General features: G+C 35.7%; 1 protein-coding gene across 2 annotated transcripts in view; it reads right to left on the reverse strand.

The window, feature by feature from the left end:
• The window catches only part of SESTD1 (SEC14 and spectrin domain containing 1), a 142384-nt gene that overhangs the window by 79082 nt on the left and 38883 nt on the right, over positions 1-24419 (reverse strand). For both annotated transcript variants that reach the window (XM_038584986.1, XM_038584987.1), the window contains exons 2-3: positions 14112-14191; positions 10929-11037 (exon numbers count right to left, since the gene is read on the reverse strand). In XM_038584986.1, coding sequence (XP_038440914.1) covers positions 10929-11037; positions 14112-14166 — 164 coding nt within the window. In that variant the 5' untranslated portion in view covers positions 14167-14191. The remainder of the gene's footprint in view (positions 1-10928; positions 11038-14111; positions 14192-24419) is intronic.

Genomic DNA, 24419 nt, shown 5'->3' on the forward strand with positions numbered 1-24419 from the left:
AGACAGAAAGCAGATTAGTAGCTGCTAAGAGCTAGGAGGACAAGAGAATGGGGAGTGACTACTAATGGGTACAGCATCTCCTTTTGGGCCAATGGATGAAACTGTGTAATGGTCACACGGCCTTATGAATATACTGAAAACCACTAAATTGTACACTTTAAAAGGTTGATGTTTAAGGTATGTGAATTATAACTCAATAAAAAAAAATGCTGAAATACTCCATTTGGGGATTTTGCATTTTAAAATAAAGGATTCATTAAGTAATCTTTGTCAGGGGGATTTGAGGCAATACAATGATCACTGTAGATGAGCAAGAGAATACAAAGTCTTGCTTGGAGAAGCAAATCTGACACCAAATTGCTAGTTGTAGGATCAGGTAATGAGGAACTTCTGGAGTTCCCTGCCAACAAGATTTCTAAGGAAGACCACTATAACTCAGGTAGGATACAAGACCAAAAGAGAGCAACCTATGTAAGGTAGCTGACTATTCCACTCAGGGTCTCTACCAATGCCTTACGGCAATTTGCAGGAGGTGGAAATGAGGCACCCAGAGTTGTCCAGTAGAAGGTCTTCCCTCATTGGTACTATAGTCAAGAGAACACCGGTTACACAACCATTTTGTTAAAGAAGTTTTACACTAATAACATATTTTTGGTTCAAAGCACACTCTAAATTAATCTGTATATTAAAACAAAAAAGTTAATGAAGCTTACAAATACCATCTGCAGTAATGTTAGTGGCATAATGTATTCTAAATTTATCTTTTAGGGTACTTAAAAACACCCTTAATCATAATTTTCTCACATTTTACTCAAGTAATGAAAATACACAACTGAAAGATACTATTTGAAAACTGCAAAACCAAGTGATCTTTCAACTACATGAAAGGATTGTTCTTTTTTTAAAAAAAAAAATATTTTATTTATTTATTCATCAGAGACAGAGAGAGGCAAGGCAGAGTGATAGGCGGAGGGAGAAGCAGGCTCCCCGCAGGGAACTGGATGTAGAAATCGACCCCAGGACCCCAGGATCATGACCTGAGCCCAAGGTAGACGCTCAACCACTGAGCCATCTATGTGCCCACTGGTCTTTTTTCACTTCATTCCTACAAGTGGAGTGATAGTTTCAAGTATTTTTTAACATACTTAATTTAGAAGCATGCTCTGTCCTTTATAAAAGGGTATGTTAGAGGAGTTGCAGTACTAATATTAATAAACTCCTATATTGCTTTTAATATTTATAATTACATCAAAAAACAATACAAAAATCTATTAGATTCAATATCCTTGTTCACCTCCATTAGAGCCTTTCAGGGGTGAGGTGGCTTGAGTTAAGAGGAGAGGCTCCTTAACAAACCCACTCACTTTGATTAGAAACAGACTGTCAATGTATTTCTTGGGTTCAGTACACGATAGCTCTTCAATAATTTCTTTGATTACAACTAAGGATTCCTTCTCTTCTACTCACAGAGCTCTGCTTACACTTACATTATGGCAACTAATCTCACTTATGCTTTCATTGTAATTACTTGTCTACAATTTATCATCTTTAGATAACATGCTTCCAGAAAGTAACGATATTATCTTACTGATATTCTGGCAGCTTTTAGCACAGTGCTTTAAATACAGATGGCCTTGACAAACTGTAAGACTCTTAATCACAGGAAACAAACTGAGGGTCGCTGGAGGGGAAGGGGTGGGGAGATGGTGTACTTGGGTGAAGGACATTAAGGAGGGCACACGATGTAATGAGCACTGACTTCTACCTGTGGAACCAGTAATACATTATATGTTAATTAACTGAACTTAAATAAAATTTTCAAAATAAACAAATAAATAAATAAATAAAAATTCAGGCACCTGGGTGGCTGTGTTGGTTAAGCATGTGCCTTCAGCTCAGGGCTCAGGTCATAATCCCAGAGTCCTGGAATTAAACCCCATTCTGGGTTCCTGCTCAGCATGGAGCCTACTTCTCCCTCTCTCTCTGCCTTCTGCTAATGCTCTCTTGCTCACTCTCCATCTCACATAAATAAAATCTTTATAAATAAATAAATAAATAAATAAATAAATAAATAAATAACCATCTTTAAACATATCATGATTAAACTCCTGAAGTGTCAGAAACAGCAAGGGCTGTAAATCTGGATAACAGGAGAATCTGGGAAGGATCTTCATAAAGGAGCTAATAAAACTTAATGTAAAAGGTCAGATACAGAGCATAATGAATATGAGCAAAGGCACCACATATTAATTTGAGGAAGTTTCTTAATTTCTCTGCCCTTTTTCATCTATGAAATAGAAATAATAATACTATCTTACCATTATTCTGAAAACTGAGTTAATACAAGTACTTAAAACTAAGTGCCTTGCACAATAACTGTCAAAGAAATATTAACTAAGAAGGTAGGTCAAACCATACAAGGTCTTGGCATAGCAGTTAAGAAGGCTGAAAGACTGCCCTTGAGAGCAAAGACTTAGTCTTTCCTGCCTTCGCAATACATGATATACAATGTCTGCAGTGGTATCAGCAAAATAAATGGCTACTGAATTGAACTCACTGTGCAGTAAGAAAGAGGAGGTCATAGAAAACTGGGAAAGATAAAACTGTTGTTTCAATGAAATTAATCTTGTTTTGGTGTGGAAAGTGGAGGGAAGGGGACAGAGAAGTTAGCTTGGCTACTGTACTAGTCCAGCAGGCATCCACTGATGTGTACTTAAGCAGGTGAAAAGGAAAGAGCAAGGACAGAAAAATAAAAACTACATGGCAAAGAAAACAAATACTGGCTTAGCAGTCATTTTTTAAAACAGCACATTATAAATTTTCAATATGTTATATGACTGAGATGATTATTAAAAAAAATACTCATCAAGAACATAAAACATGTTCAAGGGTGCCAGGGTGGCTCAGTCAGTTAAGTGTCCAACTCTTCATTTCAGCTCAAAAAAATAAAGAGAAAGGATTCCAAACAAAACACTAAAGAAAGCCATCAAATCACTAAAGAGCAAGTGAAGAAAGGAACAGAGAAGGACTACATAAACAATCAGAAAACAACAAAATGGCAGTAAGTACACACCTATCAATAATTACTCTAAATATGAATTGATTAAATGCTCCAATCAAAAGACAGTAGGTGACTGAATGGATTTAAAAACAAAAAACAAACAAAAAAAAGCCTGCCTACAAAAGATTCACTTCCGACCTAGACACAGACTGAAAGTGAAGGGACAGAAAAAGATATTCCACACAGAAGGAAGCAAAAAAGAAAAACAAAAGCTGAGCAGCAATACTTATATCAGACAAATAGACTTTAAAAGAACAACTGTAGCAAGAGACAAACACTGGGCATTACATAATGATAAAAGGATCCATCCAACAAGAGAACATAACAATTGTTAATATCCAGGCACCCAACATAAGAGCACCTAAATACATATAACAAATTTTAACAGACATAAAGGGAGAAAGTGACAGCTATAGAATAACAGTAAGGGACTTTAACACCTCACTTACATCAGTGGACAGGTTATCTGAACAGAATAGCAATAAGGAAACAATGGCTCTGAATGACTCATTAGGCTAGATGGACCTAAAAAACATAAAAATATATAGAGAACAATCCATTCAAAAACAGCAGAATACACATTCTTTTCAAATGCACATGGAACATTCTCCAGGATGGATCACATTAGGTCACAAAACAAGTCTCAATAAATTTAAGAAGACTAACACATAAAGCATCTTTTCCTATCACAACAGTATGAAACTCAAAATCAACTATAAGAAAACAACTAGAAAAAATACAAACATAAAGAACCCAAATATGCTACTAAACAACCAATGCGTCAAAGAAATTGGAGGAAATTAAAAAATACATGAATACAAATAAAAACAAAAACACAACACTACAAAATCTCTGGGATGCAACAAAAGCAGTTCTAAATGGGAAGTTTTTAATGATACAAACCTACCTCAAATAAACATAAAAATCTCAAAGAAACAATCTAGACTTACCCTAAAGGAACTAGAAAAAGAATAACAAACAAAATCCAATGTTGGAAGAAAGGAAATGATAAAGATAAGGATGGGAATAAAATGAGCCAAAAAAAAAAATTAGAAAAGGTCAAAGAAACCAAGAGCTGATTCTTTAAAAAGATATACAAAACTGATAAACCTTTAGCCAGACTAATAAAAAAAAAAAAGAACTCAAATAAATAAAATCAGAAAGGACAGAAGAGGACAACTGACACTACAGAAATATGAAGAATTATGATGATGCTATAAAAAAATTATATGCCAACAAATTAAACAACCTAGATGAAACAGATCAGCTCCTAGAAACATTATCTTCTAAAACTGCATCAGGAAGAAACAAAAAATTTGAACAGATTGATTGTAGTAACAAAATTGAATTAATAATCATAAAACTCCCAAACAAAAGTCCAGGATAAGATGGCTTCACAGGTAAATTCTACCAAACATTTAAGGAAAAAGATGAATCAATACCTATTCTTATCAAACTATTTTAAAAGATAAAAGAAGGAGGAAATTTTCCAAATTCATTCTATAAGGCCATTATTAGCCTGACACCAAAACCAGATAAATACAGAAAAAAAAAAATACAGGCCAACATACTTGAAGAACATGGATACAAAATTCCTCAATAAGATATTTGAGCAAAGCATATTTAATAATACATTAAAAGGATCATTCACCACAATCAAGTGAGATTTATTACAATGAAAGGATGGTTTGATATTTGTAAATCAATGTGATATGTGACATTAACAAGAGAAAGGATAAAAAAACCAAAAACCAAAAAAAAAGTTTTTGCATGCAAAGGAAACCATCAACAAAACAAAATGGAAACCTACTAAATAGAAGAGGACATTTGCAAATGATATATCAAGTAAGGGGCTAATATCCAAGATCTATAAAGAACTTCTAAAACTCAATACCAAAAAAAAGTAGTATGATTTAAAAAATGGGCAGAAGACCTGAATAGATTTTTTCCAAAGAAGACATTCAGATAGTTAACACACACATAAAAAGTTGCTCAGTATCACTAGTACTCAGAGAAAGCAAATCAAAACCATAAGGAGATACCACCCCACACCAGTAAAAATGATCTGTATCAAAAAGAGAAGAAATAATAAGTGCTGGCAAGATGTGGAGAAAAGAGAACCCTCATACTCTATTGGTAAGAACATAAATTGATACCACGACTGTAGAAAACAGTATGGAGGTTCCTCAAAAAATTAAAAGTAAAAAAATAAATAAATAAATAAAAGTAGAAATACCACACAGTGCTATAATTCTACTATGGGATATTTTACCCAAAGAAAACAAAAACACTAATTCAAAAAGATATATGCACTCCTATGTTTATTGCAATATTATATACAAGAGCCAAGATATGGAAACAATCCACTTGTCCACTGATAGATGAACTGATAAAGAGGATGTGGAATGTGTGTATGTATGTACACATAACATACATACATACATACCATGGACTATTACTTAGTCAAAAAAAGAACAAAAATCTTGCCATTTGCAATTGCATGGATGGAAGACATTCCATGAACAACATGGAAAGTTTAGTATGCTAAGTAAAATAACTCAAAGAATGGTGAGATGACAAACACCATTAGATTAACTTATATGGTGACAAACACCATTAGATTAACTTATATGTGGAATAAAAAAAATGAACAAACAGCAACAACGAAACAAACTATTAAATAAAGAGAACAAACTGGTGGTTGCCAGAAACAATGTGAGTGGGACAATGGGCAAAATAGATGAAGGAGATTAAGAGGTACATAGTTCCAGTTATAAAAGAAATAAGTCATAGATATGAAAAGTACAGCATAAGGAATATAGTCAGTAATATTGTAATAACGTTGTGTGGCAACCACATTTATCATAGTGAGCACTGCGTATAAGATTTCCAAATTATTATGTTGTAAACCTGAAACTAATATAACATTATATGTCAATTATACTTAAAAAAATACTGACAGTTAAAAAACTAGTTATGGAATTCAAATAATTTCACCATTTTAAAGAATTATAGAACCATACACAGCTGTTCTCTTTCCCTTCATAATGCATTTTAGATCATTTCTATCACTGTGTTGCTAAGTCTGGCTCATTCCTTCAATATGGATACAATGAACAGCTGAAATCTCCAAATCATTTTTATTGGCACTGCGGACATGGAGATAAATAAAAAATGATTCTGCATTCAAGGACCTCACAATCTAATAACAAACTGTAATTTAACCATAAACTGCTATGACACCAAGCAGACATAAATATGAAAAACAATCCAAAAGGACTCTTCACAGGACACCTGGGTGGCTGTAATCCAGGCGCAGGTCGTAATCCAGGGGCCCTGGGATCGAGTCCGCATCGGGCTCCCTGCATGGAGCCTGCTTCTCCCTCTGCCTATGTCTCTGCCTCTCTCTGTCTCTCATGAATAAATGAATAAAATCTTTTAAAAATAAAAATTAAAAAAATAAAAATATAAGGGCTTCTCAGAAAAGTACTAATGAAAAAACAAAGTTAAGAAATGTGTTTTGCCACATGTTTTTAAAATGTTTTTAAAAAGCAGGTAGTCTCAGTAACTTATAAGCACATCACTATCACAGTAATAGTACTGAAACAAATCTCATTTGCTGCACTGAATGTGGATACACTTCTGATTTAGAATTGTAAAATACGTAATAAAATGTTATGAGATTAATGACCTACTTGTGTGGTTCTGTTTATTGCTAGTCTCAGTATTTACTTTTTCAATGAAAAGATTTGTAGATTAACTTATAGATTTGTCTTTAGTTCCATTAGGGACTCTCCTAATTATGGACTCACCAGTTTCTGATCCTATTGTTCATGTCTAAAATATATAGTAACAGCTAAGAAAACAAAAGATAAACTCCACTTACCTCTCCTAAAATTTAACACTCAGGCTGGCCCAAACTTGTCATTTTATTACTCTATATCAAAACCTATGGTTGACCCTTTATAGAAAATGAGGCAGTAATGGTTAGGCTTGAACTCCACACAGAACTGACAAGAGTCGCCTGAACTTGAACTTAGTATTCAGGTCAGGCTACAAGTATCCTAACCTCCTCTTTTCTCCTAAGCCCTCTAAATCAAAGATCTGAAACAAAAGCAAGGTTAGAGGCAACTGTGTGAAAAAGAATCAGGAAATGCCTCCATCCTCAATTGTGCTGGGTTACCCTGCACAATTTAAAAAAGGTATGTATAAAAAAAAAATAAATAAAAAAAAAAAATAAATAAATAAATAAAAAAGGTATGTATATTTCATACCTTGTCTCTCCTCATTAAAAATAAGCATGAGGTATAGATAAGAAACTGAATAGTTTTTTTATTTTTATGTAACTTTTTAAAACCTATTATTATATTCAAAATGTTAATATGTTTAATGCAAAAAGAGACCGCTTTGGGGCATGGCCTGTAAGGAAGAGGCCAGACAAGTGCACTGCTGAGCTATCCTGGAATAGTCACAGTGTAGGGGGGTCAAACTTTAAAAGCAGAAGACAGGGAGACACAGCAGATCACACAAAAAACGAAGACGTAATACTAAAAAGGACACCTTTCTAGACACATGCTAAGCATAATCTGACACAGCAAACTTAAAAACAGCTCTGAGATGGAAAGAGGGAAGGATAATGAATACATACATGATCAAGTCCAATTGTAAATGATGGAGACTTGTAAATGATGGGCATAATGGTGTTTACTGTACAAAAACTTTTGTATATTTGAAATTTTTTATAATAAAATGCTGGAGGGATTATAATTTAAAAGCAGTTTTGGGGATATGGGTGGCTCAGTCAGTTCAGCATCCAACTCTTGATTTCAGTTCAGGTCATGATCTCAGAGCCCCATGTTGAGCTCTATGCTGGGTGTGGGGACTGCTTAAGATTCGTTCTCTCCCCGCATCCCTCCTCCCACTAAAAACTTAAATTAATTTAAATTAAATCAAAATAATATAAATGCAGTTTTGAACTGCAGATGTTCTGAAGGAGAAAAATCAGTTTTAAAGATTACATCTAATAAATTGATCTCCAAAGTTGCAATGAAGAGCTCAGAATACACTCTAGCTCTCTAATGAAATGGCAAGTACTGATACAGAGCTGCCAACTATGTTTTCAAACACCAAAGTTATAGGAGGCTCTCCCAGAAAAGTGGAAGGTTAACAATTTAGTTTTCACAAATATTTGAGGACTAAAGCCTAGCAAAATAATTTTCAAAAATAAAGTATCCAGGTATCTATATTTTGCCTTGCTAAAATAAGTTCTTTCACACGGCTTCAATTCATATCTTCTCTACTAGCTGGAAGGTATGTATGGATATGCAGAAGCTGATTCATAATTTACACTGGAATAGCATTAAGGAAAAGAGAGAGAAATGTCAATAGTGTAGGCTATTTTGTCTTCCACTGTACTTGCTACTCACATACCCAGAGTGAACAGAAAGAAGAGATGAGTGAAACTGCTGGTCCCTTAGCCTGCCTCAGTTACCCAGTGCTTCTTACCATAGGAGCATTCTGCTGGGCTGAGCATGATTCTAGTATATAAAAGAATGCATTTATTTTAAGATTTTATTCATTTATTTGAGAGAGAGTACACACGAGAGAGAGAGAGAACATTTGAGTGAGGGGGAGGGGCAGTAGGAGGGAGAGTAGCAGACTTCCTGCTGAGCAGGGAGCCCAACGTGGTGTTGGATCCCAGCATCTCCGGATCATGACCTGAGCCAAAGGCAGACACTTAACCAACTGAGCCACCCAGGTGCCCCACAAGCATTTTTTTTTTTTAATCACAAACTTAAATGATAAGCTGTGTCTTCCAGAACTCAGCTTCAGTGACATGTTCCTCCAGTGTCACCAGAGGAAAACATAGCATGTTCATAAAACACTTTGTAAATCTCTAATCCTTGCTTAGGAATTTTTCATGGATAATACGGACTACCAGTAATTTGTACATTACATTCCTTCAGAACCTCACTTCACCTAAGAATGCATACTTTTTCAGAATTTGTTAGCTGTATGTCTAGCTAGTATTATTTACCCACAAATAAGTTTGTTACCTAATGGTGAATAATACAATCCTCTGCATTCGGTGCAGAGGATTAGGAAGATTATTCAATAGTAACACACTGTGAGGTCTGCTAACTTTCCTTTCCAGAAAGTAAAAAAAAAAGAAAAAAAATTGAAAATTGAAAATTTTCACTTGAAGACTTATTTCCCCAATACAGAAAAAATAATCAGCAAAGGAATCATTAAATTACAGACCAATGTTAGAACTAAGTATGATTAAAGTCAGTTGTTCTAAAATATAGTTTTAACCCTGTACTCTGCAAGGTGGTTTAAGATGAAACAATCTCTTATGTCAATAAAGCAAATACAGGAAGAATACAAAGCATTGTTTGTTCTGATTAAAATGTTTAAAATTCATTATCTGGTGTTTAAGAGCATTATATAAGAGAGTTTTGCTCCTTTGCCACCTTTATAGTTTACAAACAAACAAATCTGCCCTCATTCTTTATTGCAATGGCTTATAAATCTAACTGCAAATTAAGAATTATCTGGGCAGCTTAAAGGATTATAAAGGATATTTTTTAAAAGACTTTTATTCAAAAAAAAAAGACTTTTATTCATTTATTTGAGAGAGAGAGAGAGAGAGAGAACACATGCATATGCACATGGAGAGGGAGAAAAGAGAATCCCAAGCAGACTCCACATTGAGCACGGAGCCCAATGCAGGGCTCGATCCCAGGACCCCAATATCATGACCCAAACCAAAATCAAGTGTCAGATGATTAACCAACTAAGCCCCAGGAGCCCCAAACATTTTTTTTTAAGATTTTATTTTTAAGTAATCTCTACACCCAATGTGGGTGGGGCTCAAACTCACATCACAACCCTAAGATCATGAGTTAGATGCTCCACCAAATGAGCCAGCCAAGCACCCTATTGAAGGATTTTTTAAAATCCTTTAAGGGATAAGCAGACATCCCAAGAACAATTTGATCAGAAATCTCTGGAGAGCGTTAGAATTGTGAAAAAAAAAAAATCTCCAGATGATTCTAATAAACTGTCAGACTTCAGTCTCTAAATATCACGTATAGAAGAGGAAATTAGGAGTTTGTTTTTGTTGTTGAAGTGATAGGTAGGCTTAAGCAACAAAAAGAAAGTTTGCTTTGCCTTCACCCAAGAAATACAAAAATTAAAAATCCAAAGATCTGAGATTAAAACATAAGCATTTGCATTTTTTAAAATAAAAATGTTTGAATTCCTAATAGCCTTCACTCTATTAAAATTTACAGATTTTTATCTATATATTGAAATAGCTATTTAAATAAAAGATGCATTTTATGAAATTCACTTCTCTCATGTTTTCTCAAGTTGCATGGCACACAAATGCTCAATCTTTGTGTTCCTTAAAAGTTGACACTGCATACATTTTGGAAACCTGTATCATATTATCCAATGCATTAAAAGCATACAATAGGGCAGCTTGGGTGGCTCAGCGGTTTAGCGCTGCCTTCGGCCCAGGGTGTGGTCCTGGAGACCTGGGATCAAGTCCCACGTCCGGCTCCCTGCATGGAGCCTGCTTCTCCCTCTGCCTGTGTCTCTGCCTCTCTCTCTCTCTGTGTCTCTCATGAATAAATAAATAAAATATTTTAAAAAATAAAAAAATAAAACAAATGCATACATTAATTCTTTTATCAGAAATAATTGATTCTAGTGTTTATCAGAAATAATTGATTCTAGTGTCTTTAATTATTATCTCACTAATAAAAGGAGGTGACATAGCAACATATACCTTAGTAACAGGAATCATTAATAAATGAATAACAACATATCAAGATTTTTAAAAAGACACCTTTAGAGTCACCTTGGAATGCTGAGTAGGTAGTCTAAGGTGACACTGAGCTCATCCATATTTGTCTGTTCCAGGCATAATGGAATTGTCAGAATGAGGCCACTTCGTCTGTCCTTTCCTCCTATTAAAAATAAAAGATATAAATACAACATATAATAGATACTAAAGCACTAAATAAATATGTTTGGGTCCAATGTTACTAAAACAAATAGTATTTAAGATATAAGTAAAAAAAAAAACCTATCTAATAGCTGTTTATTTTATATATTGTAAATGTTTATAGTAGTATAGCAAAATCATACAAAATTTAGAAAAGAGAAAAAATTCATCAATGAAATTTTCACTTAAACGCAGCAACTATCATTTTAATTTTCTTCTATTCAGTCTGCTTCTTAACGTCATCAATTCATCAAGCACCTACTATATGCCTAGCACTATAAGCAGTAACGAGTAAGGTAAATTTCCAATCAACCCAGGAAGAAAAGCTTTATATCATAAGAAAACATGAGTATGAAATATGAGTTTATCTGCCAAATTGTGTTGTATAACATATATATAGTATTCCAAAAAAGGATTTAGAAAATGAGAAAATGATACAAACTGTGGTAAAGGTGAAAAGTTTTGTAGAAAAGTTATGACTTAAAAAAATGGGTAGAATTTACAAATCATGTTAGAGTATTAAAGTGTTCTGAGATGAGGAATGATTTGAGTGAACTCACAGATGTCAGACATGACTTCTGCGTTTATGAGGAAAGAAGGAGAAAGTCCTACCCAGCTGAGAAGAGCACATGCAACCTGGCTGTAGAAGCCTGAAAGCTAAGCAGTGGAACACACTCACATTTCATGGATGCTCAAGCCCTCTTCAATCTTCCATAAACATTAAAATCTAACTTTTCTACATACATATCTTCTTTGAAAGTTCCCCAGGTGACTTTGATACTAAAGTGCATTGTCGACCCAAATGACACTTATAGCAATTTTAAAAGCTTAAAAGCCAGCAAATACTAAATGTAAAAATTCTGTATGATCTCTAGAAATCTATCACTAAAAACTGAAAGTTGTAAAGTGAAAAAAACAATTCCTATGCGTGACATGAGGGCAATTCATGATGTAGCAACCAAAAATGGTCTTCTTTTAATTAGGTTAACCATATAAATTAATGATATTCAACCAGTCTGTTTAATCTGAATTAATGCAATTTCGAATGGTTCAACTTAATAGATAATCAATAGTGACTTCAACTACTCACGGTTTTTGTTCAGGTTTTTTTTTAATTGATTTTTTTAAATGATTTTGGTTTGAAAATTTTTTCTCTATTATTAAAAAATGTTAAAGTATTGGTTGAAATAATTAATAGTCAATAGAGAAAGTCAAGAGGGGTGGACTAAAGGAAGTTTCATCTGTTCCTCAAAAGTCGCTAACCTTTATGCCTGCATTAAACCAAATGTGCAAAAAGGTTCATATTTGAACTGTAGCATTCTGACCCACTGTGGAATTGTCTTCAGAGGACAGGTCTAACATTCAGGACTACACTTAACCTCATGTCCTCAGCTTTCACTAAGGAACAATAAAATAAATATTAAAGTAAACAAAAAAAATGGCAGAAGCCAAGAGGAAAAAGACTTTCAAGATAGATATGGCTGGGGCACCTGGGTGGCTCATCCAGTTAAGTGACGGACTCTTGGCTCTGGCTCAGGCCATGATCTGAGCCCCAAGACTGGCTCCATGCTCGGTAGGGAGTCTGCTCAAGGATTCTCTCTCTCCCTCTCTTTCTGTCCCTCTCCTTGCTTGCATGTGTGCTAACACACCTTCATCCTCTAACTTAACAAATAATTTTTAAGATTTTATTTATTCATGAGAGACACAGGGAGAGAGAAGCAGGCTCCATGCAGGTACACCAATGTGGGACTCACTCTCGGGACTCCAGGATCATGCCCTGGGCTGAAGGGAGGCACTCAACCACTGAGCCAACCAGGCGTCCCTAAATAAAATCTTTTTTTAAAAAAACTAGCTATGGCCAACGGGTGGAATGCTGCACAGATAAGTGTCATAAAGATGCAAAAATGTCACTGATAAAGATTATAGAAGAAGAAGAATATCTATTCGTCAAAGGCGTGGGCAAATAGGCATTTTCTTACACTGGTGTTAGAAACAGAAATTGAAACAATATTCTTAGAGGGTAATCTGACAAAACCTAACACAAATTTAAATGTAAATTCTCTTTAACAGTTTCACTTATGGGAATTTATACTGCTGAACTTCCATGAACGATAAATAAGTATGTGTCCTGTAACACCTTAACATCAGAAAAGAATGGAGAAAACAAAATTGTCAACTGGTAAGGAAATAAAGTTGTTTTTTGAAAAAGGAAATACGTTAAATAAGGAAACAAGAATACTAGTGGAATTCAATATCTTATTTTGTCCTTTATAATCTGCACTAGAAAAATATGCCAGTTTATAAAGAGATATAATATACCTTTTAAAAAGGACATTCATAGCCTAATGATCAAGACAATTCTGATAGATCTAAAAAAAGACCTAAAAAGCAAGGTAAAAAAAAGTTCAAGTAACCCTAAACAGGCAGGCCATAGTACCCATTCCAAAGCATGTGCAAATTTACTCAATGATCCTTAATTCCAGAAAATCGTTATCCCAAAGTACCATGCCCCTGCTCTTACACTAATAAAGTATCCTGCAGCTTCTCTTGATAAAGCTCATATATACTTTGGGTTAATAACCAGAGATACAGTCAAGCCTGTATAACCGAGTTCAACAATAAAAAATGAAAACCACATAACTGATATTTCCTAACTCCTGCAAGTGCATTGAAACCTTCTCACAGGAAGGTGGAAGACAATAACAACTAGGATGCAGGATATCATAAAAACTAACTCTATATTTCAAAAACAAGAATTTAGGTGCTGGTTAGTCAATTTTTCTTGGCCTGTATTATATCATCTTTATATATAAAGACATAACACCTATCTAATCAATTAGAAAATAAATACTGGCCTGCTAAGTGTCAACAGAGGTGGCTCACACAGCTATATATTCTGATTAAAAAGAGGTCTCAGAAATACCTCTGAAATGAAACCTTCAGAGAAAAAATGCATTTCTGTCAAACTTATCAAAGAAAAAAAGTCTAAAGAAATTTATACATCAAACACTTCCAATTTTAAGAAAAAAAACATACCTGAAAGGAACGCAAGTTTTTTCTTCAGAATGGGTAGTATTACTGAAGCCTCCATTTTACTCCAGTAAACTTCCTCACTCCTGAAAACAAAGAAAATTAAATGTCAACTACAATATAATAATTATTCTATGAAATACATACTTATGATAACATATGCCAGGGTGTCTCAATTTCAGATTACTGACATTTGAGTCAGATTATACTTCTTTGTAAAAATTGTTCTGTGCATTGTATTTAGCAGCATCCTGGCCTCTATTCATTAGAATACCAAGAGCACTCCCCCTTCCAGGCTGTGACAACCAAAATGTCTCCAGACATTGCCAAATACCCTCTGGTAGGCAAAATCACAGCCGGCTGAGAGTCACTGGCTTAACTGTTTTTGCTTGTAATTGTGTTTGTTTTGTTTTAAGTAGCTCCACGCCCAACATGGGGCTCTAACTCAGGAGGCTGAGATCAAGAAGCACAGGTCTACCACCTCAGCCAGCCAGGTGCCCCACTGGCTTAACTCTTCCAGGGCAGTAATCAGGCTAGAAGTGGCTGGTACAGAACATTAATTCAATAACTATTGGTGAATAAAGGAATCAATCAATTTCTCAAACAGGCAGTCTTTTCTCTATTGCTCTCCTTATTAATTACACAGCTTAATTCCAAATCTCTCTCTTGGTTTCACCATTAAATGGAGACCTCTAATCTCTCATATTTTTGCTTCTCCATAACATATGGTTTACACATCCTCACGTTTACCTCAAGATATTTCCTAATAGGCTGTTTCAATTTTTGTCCCCATTGTTAACTATCTCCATCTCTCCACATTCTGAATTTTTTTTAATTTCCAGGGAAAAATTTGATTAACCCAGTTGATCTCTTCCTACCAAGCTATAATCCACTGTTCTTGGTTTATTTTTCTAGTGTCCACTTGGCCTCAGCCAAGAATTATGGCTAAATACAAAATGGGACTATCCATATAGCAAGGCCCAAGCATAAGACCGTTTCCCTCAAAAGGGAGCTTTAACAGCACAGGCATCTGGAGGCATAGCCAGCCCAGTACACTATTAAAATGGATTTCAAGGAGAGAACATTTAAAACAAAACAAAAAAAAATTCATAGGTTCAATTATATTATCCACCTATACTTAGCTGCATGTCTGAGAGAGTATTCTCCACCACATTTCATCCTTCCTTTCCCTGTCCCACTTCACACCCATCATCACAATATAGTGATGGCTCCTTGCAATATCCCATGAATTTGCATTGTTAGTGAAGCCATAATCTTTTATTTAACAGCCTCCTTTAAAAAAATTGAGATACAGCTGACATATAACATTATATTAGTTTCAGGTGTACAATATGATTCACAATTTGCATATACTGTAAAGTGATCATCACACCAAGTCTAGTTAACATCCCATCCGTCACCATACATGGTTACAATTTTTTTCTTATGATGACAACTTTTAAGACTTACTCTCTTAGCAATTTCAAATATGCAACATAGTATTATAAACTACAGTCACCACAAAGCATACTCTCTTGAAAATAATTTTCAAGCAGAATAGAAAATGTGACTCCACATGAAAATAATTACTTATTCAGCAAATATTTGCCATGAAGTTATCCCATTTCAGATACTGTGTTATTAGCTTGAGCTAAAAACTCAAATCATAGCCCTGCCCTATGAAAAAAAAGAGTAATCTTTTAAGGGGGAAAAAAGGGGGGGGGGGGGAAGAGTACTCTTTTAAGGAAAAAAACCCTCAAATACTGGGGGAAAAAAAAGATGTAGTCTTAATATTTGCCAAATAATGACTAATCAAACAAGATTACTTATAGAAATATATGATTTTATAGCTACCATGTATACAACTAAAAAAAAAACCATTATTTCTACCTATCTACAAAGAAAAAAAGTTATAAAACTAAATATATTCTTATCAAGTTTTATTCTTAATATTTGTTTGCAATTTGTTCATTTTTGTTCTGCATCAGCCCCAGCTGACATACAACTGAAAGGTAAAATGATGGAAAAGCTCACATTACACTTTTTAAATCTAAAGCCAGTAGCAGTTCATATTTCCAGATCAGTATATCTTGACCTGATGAGTCAGTTATCAAGCTCTCAAAAATCAGATAGCTCAGATTCACATCTATGGTCCCTTCTCCCATGACCACCTTTCAGAGACTAGATTTGAAAACTTGATAATGCAGGGGTCAGAGCAAGTTGCCCCGAGATATGCCACCTTGCATTCAGATTATTTTGAGCTAAAAACAAAAACAATCAAGGCCCAAAAGACACAGTTAGAAACTCTGACTTTCCCTCTACCTGCCTAAAAGAACTCTGATCAACAGTGAGAGAGCTATCACTATAGGTAACCACATTATAGTATGAACTCAGGGCAGTAGACAGAGAGGAACTTAAGCAACCTTGATCTTTGATTAAAGTCCTCCTATATCCTAATGTCCCCACTGTATCTACAGGGCCCAACATTTGTTTATCAAACATTTACTGTTTTTCATCTTCCTGTGAATTGCTTTCCTACCCCCTTCTCCTAAGTTCAGTATAACATATATACCTCATTTTGCCTGGCTATTTTTAGAATCTCATATTTATGTGGATTCCCTATAGGCAATTAATTTGATTTCTCCTCTCAATTTATCTCATGTCAATTTAATTCTTAGACCAGCTAGATAAACCTTGAAAGGTAGAGAAAAATTTTTCCTCCCCAACAATAATTATGATAATAATGAAAATTTCCATTTACTAAGTATTTACTATAAGCCATGCATTGTTTTCAATGATTTGTATTAACTTATTTAATCCTCACTTACTTCTACAAAGTAAGTATCATTATTTTTCCTATTTTACAGAATTAACTGGGGCTTAGGTTAAATGTTGTCCAACTTCTAACAGCTAGTTAAGTTGGAAGTCAGGACTCATACTCAGGCAATGTATTCTAGTAGTGATATTCTCACATTACATTATAAATTTATAGGTAAAACAGCTCTGAAAATATCCAGTGACATCTGGCCAACTAAACAAGATGCAGCTATAGTCTATATACAAAATTAAAATATCTGGAGTGTGTGTGTATATATATATGTGCATATACCATATATTTATGATATATGATATATACATATGTGCTACTGCCTTGATTCATGCTAAGGCACCATAACTTGCCTACCATTGCTTCAACAATCATCAATGCAAATGGCAAGTGATATAAGAATTATTATAGGGATCCCTGGGTGGCTCAGCGGTTTAGCACCTGCCTTTGGACCAGGGCACGATCCTGGAGTCCCAGGATCAAGTCCCACATCAGGCTCCCGACATGGAGCCTGCTTCTCCCTCCTCCTGTGTCTCTGCCTCTCTCTCTCTCTCTATCATGGATAAATAAATAAATAAATCTTTTTTAAAAAAAGAATTATTATAAAAATAGTTTTAACCTCAGAGACCCTCTGTAAGCTGGAAACAAGAGAACTGCTACTCTAGGTGGTCAATGGGATGCTCCCACAAAGGAATTTCAACCCTGAAGGGATAATACAGATACAGGAACAACTTAGCCATAGAAACAGAACTGGCTTTCTAACCAGATTTTTCCTTTGGCATGAGCACAGACCAATTTCAACTGCCTTTGGTTCCTTCCTATTTTTTGAGTCTACTTCTCCATCCTTATCAATTTTGTGAGTTGTAATAACATCCTTCCAATAAATCCGTTTCCTACTTAAGTTAACTAGAATACCCTTCTCATTAGGCAACGGAGAAACTTGATTGGAATAGGAAGCAAAACTATAACTTAAGACGGTTTCTGCAATCATTTACTGCTGCTTTTTTAATCTCTTGCCATTTATACTGAATAAAATGTCCATCAACACTAAGGTTTAAGTCACTGTCACAATAAAATGCAATTAACTAGTACCCAAGAGAAAAAAGGAACATCTGGAATTCCTAAGATGCCATAAGGCATAGGAAATGATAACTGCAGCTAACCCTTAAAGTAATAGCTGTGTTATACCAGCTTTGCAAGTCAGGTTATTGATTTTATGCTGACAAGTGTCAAATCTTTCACCATTGTATTACTCTCCATATACTTAAAGTGAAAAAGGAAGATAGTCTCAGTCTCCAGTCTAGATTTACCTTGACACACTACAATATCCAAAAGCAATTTTATTTTTTGTCACTGTCACCTAAGAGATGGAGGCTTTATCCAAAATTTCCATTACCTTACAGAACCATCTCAGCATGACAAAATACTAGATTTTTTTTAAATCAAACAGCTTCTTTTCTTAAGAACATGTTGAAAGTGATGAAAAAGTAGCTAAAGAGGAATATAGGTTTTAGGGTGCGTAGGCCAATTCACATGACCTCATGGATAAAATGTGAAGTAGCCAAGAAATGAAAGCTGTGATTTTGGGGCACTTGGTTGGCTCAAGTATCTGACTCGGTTAAGTATCTGACTCTTGATTTTGGCTTAGATCATGACCTCAAGATCACGAAATCAAGCCCTGCATTGGGCTCCACTCTGGTTGGGAGTCTAAGATTCTCTCTCATGGCTAACAGACACACAAAAAATGCTCAACATCATTCAGCACCAAGGAAAAAAAAAATCAAAGAGATACTGCCTCATACCAGTCAGAATGACTAAAATTAACAAGTCAGGAAACAACAGATGTTGGCAAGCATGCAGAGCAAGGGGAACCCTCTTACACTGTTGGTGGGAATGCAAACTGATGTAGATACTCTGGAAAAGAATATGGAGGTTCCTTAAAAAGTTAAAAATAAGACTACATGGGCAGCCCGGTGACTCAGCGGTTTAGCACCGCCTTCAGCCCAGGGCTGGATCCTGGAGACCCAGGATCGAGTCCCAGGTCAGGCTCCCTGCATGGAGCCTGCTTCTTCCTCTGTGTCTCTGCCTCTCTCTCTCTATTTCTCTCTCTCTCTCTCTTTCTGTGTGTGTATCTCTCTCTGTGTGTCTCTCATGAATAAATAAAATCTTTAAAAAAAAAAAAAAAAAAAGACTACCTTAGACCCAACAGTTGCACTACTAGGTATTTATCCAAAGGATACAAACAAAGTGATTTCAAAGGGGCAGGATGTCTTTATAGCAGCAATGTCCATAATAGCCAAAATATGGAAAATAGTCCAGATGTCCACTGACATGTGAATGGATAAAGAAAACGTGGTGTGTGTGTGTGTGTGTGTGTGTACACACAATGGAATATTAATCATCAAAAAGAATGAAATCTTGCCATTTGCAATGACACGGATGGAAATAGAGGGTACTATGCTAAGTGAAATAAGTTAAAGAAAGACAAATACCATATGATTTCATTATATGTGGAATTTAAGAAACAAAACCAATGAACATAGGGGAAGGGAAGGAAGAATAAATACAGAGAGGGAAGTAAACCATAAGAGACTCTTAATCATAGAAACAAACAGAATTGCTGATAGGGAGGGGGAGGAAGGATGGGGTAACTGGGTGATGGGCATTAAGGAGGACACCTGATGAGGTGAGCACTGGGTGTTGAAAGCAGCTGATGAATCACTAAATTCTATGCCTAAAACTAATAATACAGTATATATTACCTAAATTCAATTTAAATTAAAAAAAAATCCTTAAAGAGATTTTTTCACTCCCTCTCCACCCACTTGCACTCTCTAAAAAACAAACTTTAAAAAATTAAAAAAAAACAACTCTATGAGGCCAGTGTTCCCTTATTCCCAAAACCAGACAAAGACCCCACCAAAAAGGAGAATTACATGCCAATATCCCTGATGAACATGGATTCCAAAATTCTCACCAAAATACTAGCCAACAGGATCCAACAGTACATTAAAAAGATTATTCACCATAACCAAGTGGGACTTACTCCTAGGCTGGAAAGATGGTTCAACATCCACAAATTAGTGTGATGCACCACATTAATAAAAGAAAAGACAAGAACCATATGATGCTCTCAATAGATGCTGAAAAGCATTTGACAAAATACAACATCCTTTCTGGATTAAAACTCTTCAAAGTGTAGGGATAGAGGGAACATACCTGAATATCATGAAAGCCTTATATGAAAAATCCACACCAAATATCATTCTCAATGGGGAAAAAATTGAGAACTTTTCACCTAAGGTCAGGAACATGGCAGGACATGCACTACCACCACAGCTGTTCAACACAGCACTAGAAGTCCTAGCCTCATCAATCAGACAACAAAAAGAAATAAAAGGCATCCAAATCGGCAAAGAAGTCAAACTCACTCTGTGGATGACATGATGGAAAACTCAAAAGACTCCACCCCAAAACTGCTAGAACTCATACAGGAATTCAGCAAAGTGGTAGGATATAAAATCAATGCACAGAAATCAGTTGTATTTCTACACACTAACTTAAGAAGTCAATCCCACTTTCAACTGCAACCAAAACCATTAATAAAAACATAAAATACCTAGGAATAAACCTAACCAAAGAGGTAAAAGATCTATACCCAGAAAACTACAGAACACTCATGAAAGAAATTGAGGAAGACACAAAGAAATGGAAAAATGTTCCATGCTCATCGATTGGAAGAACAAATACTGTTAAAATGTCTATGCTACTTAGAGGAATCTATACATCCAATGCAGTCTCTATCAAAATACTATCAACTTATTCCACAGAGCTGGAATCCTAAAATTTGTATAGAGCCAGAAAAGACCTCAACTAGCCAAAAGAACGTTGAAAAAGAAAACCAAAGCTGTTGGCATCACAATTCCGGACTTCAGGCTCTATTACAAAGCTGTAATCATCAAGATAGTATGGTCCTGGCACAAAAACAGACACATAAATGGAACAGAACAGAGGACCCAAAAATGAACTTTCAACTCTATGGTCAACTAATCTGCAACAAAGCAGGAAAGAATATCCCAGGAGGGAAAAGTCTCTTCAACAAATGGTGTTGGGAAAATTGGGACAGCCACATGCAGAAGAAGGAAACTAGACCATTTAATTAACCATACACAAAAATAGACTCAAAATGGATAAAAGACCTAAATGTGAGACAGAAATCCATCAAAATCCTACAGAAGAACGCAAGCAGCAACCTCTTTAACCTCAACAGCAGCAACTTCTTGCTAGACATGTCTCCAAAGGCAGGAGAAACAAAGGCAACAATGAACTACTGGGGCTTCATCAAGATAAAAAGCTTTCACACAGCAGTCAATAAAACTGAAACACAACTAACAAAATGGGAGAAGATATTTGTAAATGATATATTAGATAAAGGGCTAGTATCCAAGACTATAAAGAACTTATCAAGCTCTGGGCACCAGGGTGGCTCAGTTAGTTGGGCATCTGCCTTTGGCTCAGCATGATCTCCAGGTCCTGGATCAAGCCCCATATTGGGCTCCTGCTCAGCAGAGAGTCTGCTTATCTCTCTCTCTCTCTCTCTCTCTCTCTCTCTACTGCTCCTTCCCTACTCATTCTCTCAAATAAATAAATAATCTTAAATTATTATTAAATAATCTTAAAAAAATCATCAAATTCAGTGCCCAAGAACAAATAATCCAATCAAGAAATTGGCGGAAGACATGAACAGACATTTCTCCAAAGACGACATACAAATGGCCAACAGACATTTGAAAAAATGATCAACATCACTGAGGATGAGAAAAATACAAAACCACAATGAGATACCACCTCACACCAATCAGAATGGCTAAAATTAACAAGTCAGCAAACAGATGTTGGCAAGGATGCGGAAAAAGGAGAACCCTTATATTGCTGGTGGGAATGCAAGCTGGTGTAGCAACTCTGGAAAACAGTACAGAGGTTCCTCAAAAAAGTTGGAAATAGAGCTACCCTACGACCCAGCAATTGCCCTCCTGGATATTCACCCCAAAGATACAAATGCAGTGATCTGAAGGGGCACCTGTACCCCAGTGTTTATAGCAGTAATGTCCATAATAGCCAAACTATGGAAAGAGCCCAGATGTCCACTGACAGAAGAATGGATAAAGATGATGTGGTATACACACACACACACACACACACACACACACACACACACAATGGACTACTCAGCCATCAACAAAAATGAAATTTCACCATTTACAACAACATGGATGAAACTAGAGAATATTATCCTAAGCGAAACAACTCAATCACAGAAAGACAATTATCATATGATCTCACTCATGGAATTTAAGAAACAAAACAGAGGATCATAGGGGAAGAGAGGAAAAAATAAAACAAGACAAGGGACGCCTAGATGGCTCAATGGCTGAGCATCTGCCTTTGGCGCAAAGTGTGATCCCAGGGTTCTGGGATGGAGTCCTGCATCAGGCTCCCTGCAGAGAGGCTGCTTCCCCCTCTGCTTATGCCTCTGCCTCTCTCTCTGCATCTCTCACGAATACATAAATTAAATCTTAAAAAAAAAATCAGAGAGGGAGACAAACTATAAGAGACTCTTAATCACAGGAAACAAACTGAGGGTCGCTGGAGGGAGGGGGATGGGGGAACAAGGTAACTGGGAGATGAACATTAAGTAGGGCATGTAATGTAATAAGCACTGGGTATGATATAAGAGTGATGAATCACTGACCTCTACCTCTGAAATCAAGAATATGTTAGTTAACTGAATTTAAATAAAATTTTAAAAGAACTTTAAAAAAAAATTTTAAAGAGGAAAACTAGGACAACCAAATAAGTATATTGGATCTTGTCTCCCCAAGATCATAAACCATCTCTAATTTAACTTGTATTTATTCATTCATTGCTCATTTAACAAAATTATAATAAGCACCTAACAGATCTAGGCAAGGCTAGGAGCTAGACATACCTGCCATTCAAAAATATCTCATAAATGAATGTATAAATAAATGAACAAGATATGAAACAAACACCCTACAAGTCCTAACATTATCACAAGTGTGGGGTAATCAGAGGGCCATATATGCATGCTTCTCCATCAGAGCAGTTCCTCCCAGTTTCTTCCTACTGGGATGGTCTCCCACAGATCTAGCAGGTACATGAACCGCTGGATGCTGGAGAAAGGCAGGTCAGTGATGTTGGTTGGATGGAGAGCAATGATGCTACCAATGGGCAGTCATTAGAGGGCAGCAGAGGACATGCTGAGATTCAGGAAAAGAGAACTGCAAGCCTTTTAATCAAGACGGGGCAAATTACACTTCATAACAGATTGTAATTGATGATATGAGTGGGTACACTGAAACTCCTCTCTCAATAAGTATAAATCAACCAGTTTATTTAGAAAATTTAGTTAGATTCTTCAAACAGCTTTAACAACCAGTGAAAACCCATTAGGATAGCCTAAGGCTAACTAAATCATCCCTAATAAGTCTACATCAAGTAGACACATGATGGTAATGAACAAATCAGAACACTGGCTCCTTAGCCTGCATTTCCAGAAGAAATACTACAGTTGTCCTTAAGTTCAGATTAGAAATACTTTCAACTGTTGTTATGAACTAAGAGCAATCATGGAGATGAAAACAAGCAAGCACACATAGATACTATCTAACTGGTTTATCACTCTACATATCCACATATAAAATTATGCAGAAATAAACAGTATCCAACTTTACAATAATACATCAGGAAAGCAGATCAAGAGTTGAAAATTTCTGTAATTTTTCGTTATGCCAGGGTATGATTATTAATCTGGTTTTATAATACTATTGACAGTTCTAAATGAAAGAACAATCCTTTTGAATAGATTTTAAATAAAACTGATAAAATAATGGTTAACTTTCACTACAATATACATCAATCCAAAAACTCTAAATAAATTTCTCTAAATAAAACTGAAAGCTAGGGATGCCTGGGTGGCTGAGTGGTTGAGCATCTCCCTTTGGCTCAGGACGTGATCCTGGGGTCCCAGGATCGAGTTCCGCATTGGGCTCCCTGCACAGAGCCTGGTTCTCTCTCTGCCTGTGTGTCTGCCTCTTTGTCTCTCATGAATAAATAGATGAAATCTTTAAAAAATTTGAAAGCTAAAGAAAGTGTCACCATATAATATCATTTTTTACAGATATACCAGGACCTAGTTTATTCAGTAAGGGAGGGAGAAAGGAAGAAAGGTTAGGAAGAGAAATATTTTGAGAGTTTACTATGAAAATATCAATAATCTACCTCAAAAGGCAGAAAAAAATTCTATATTAAGTTCAGTGGGACATTAAAAGTCCTACTGAGGGACATCTGGGTGGCTCAGCGGTTGAACATCTGCCTTCTACTCAGGCCGTGCCCCCAGGGTCCTGGGATCAAGTCCCACATCGGGCTCCCCTCGGAGAGCCTGCTTCTCCCTCTGCCTGTGTGTC

Source organism: Canis lupus, chromosome 36 (genome assembly GCF_011100685.1).
Source record: "Canis lupus familiaris isolate Mischka breed German Shepherd chromosome 36, alternate assembly UU_Cfam_GSD_1.0, whole genome shotgun sequence".
In the NCBI taxonomy this organism is placed as follows: Eukaryota; Metazoa; Chordata; class Mammalia; order Carnivora; family Canidae; genus Canis; species Canis lupus.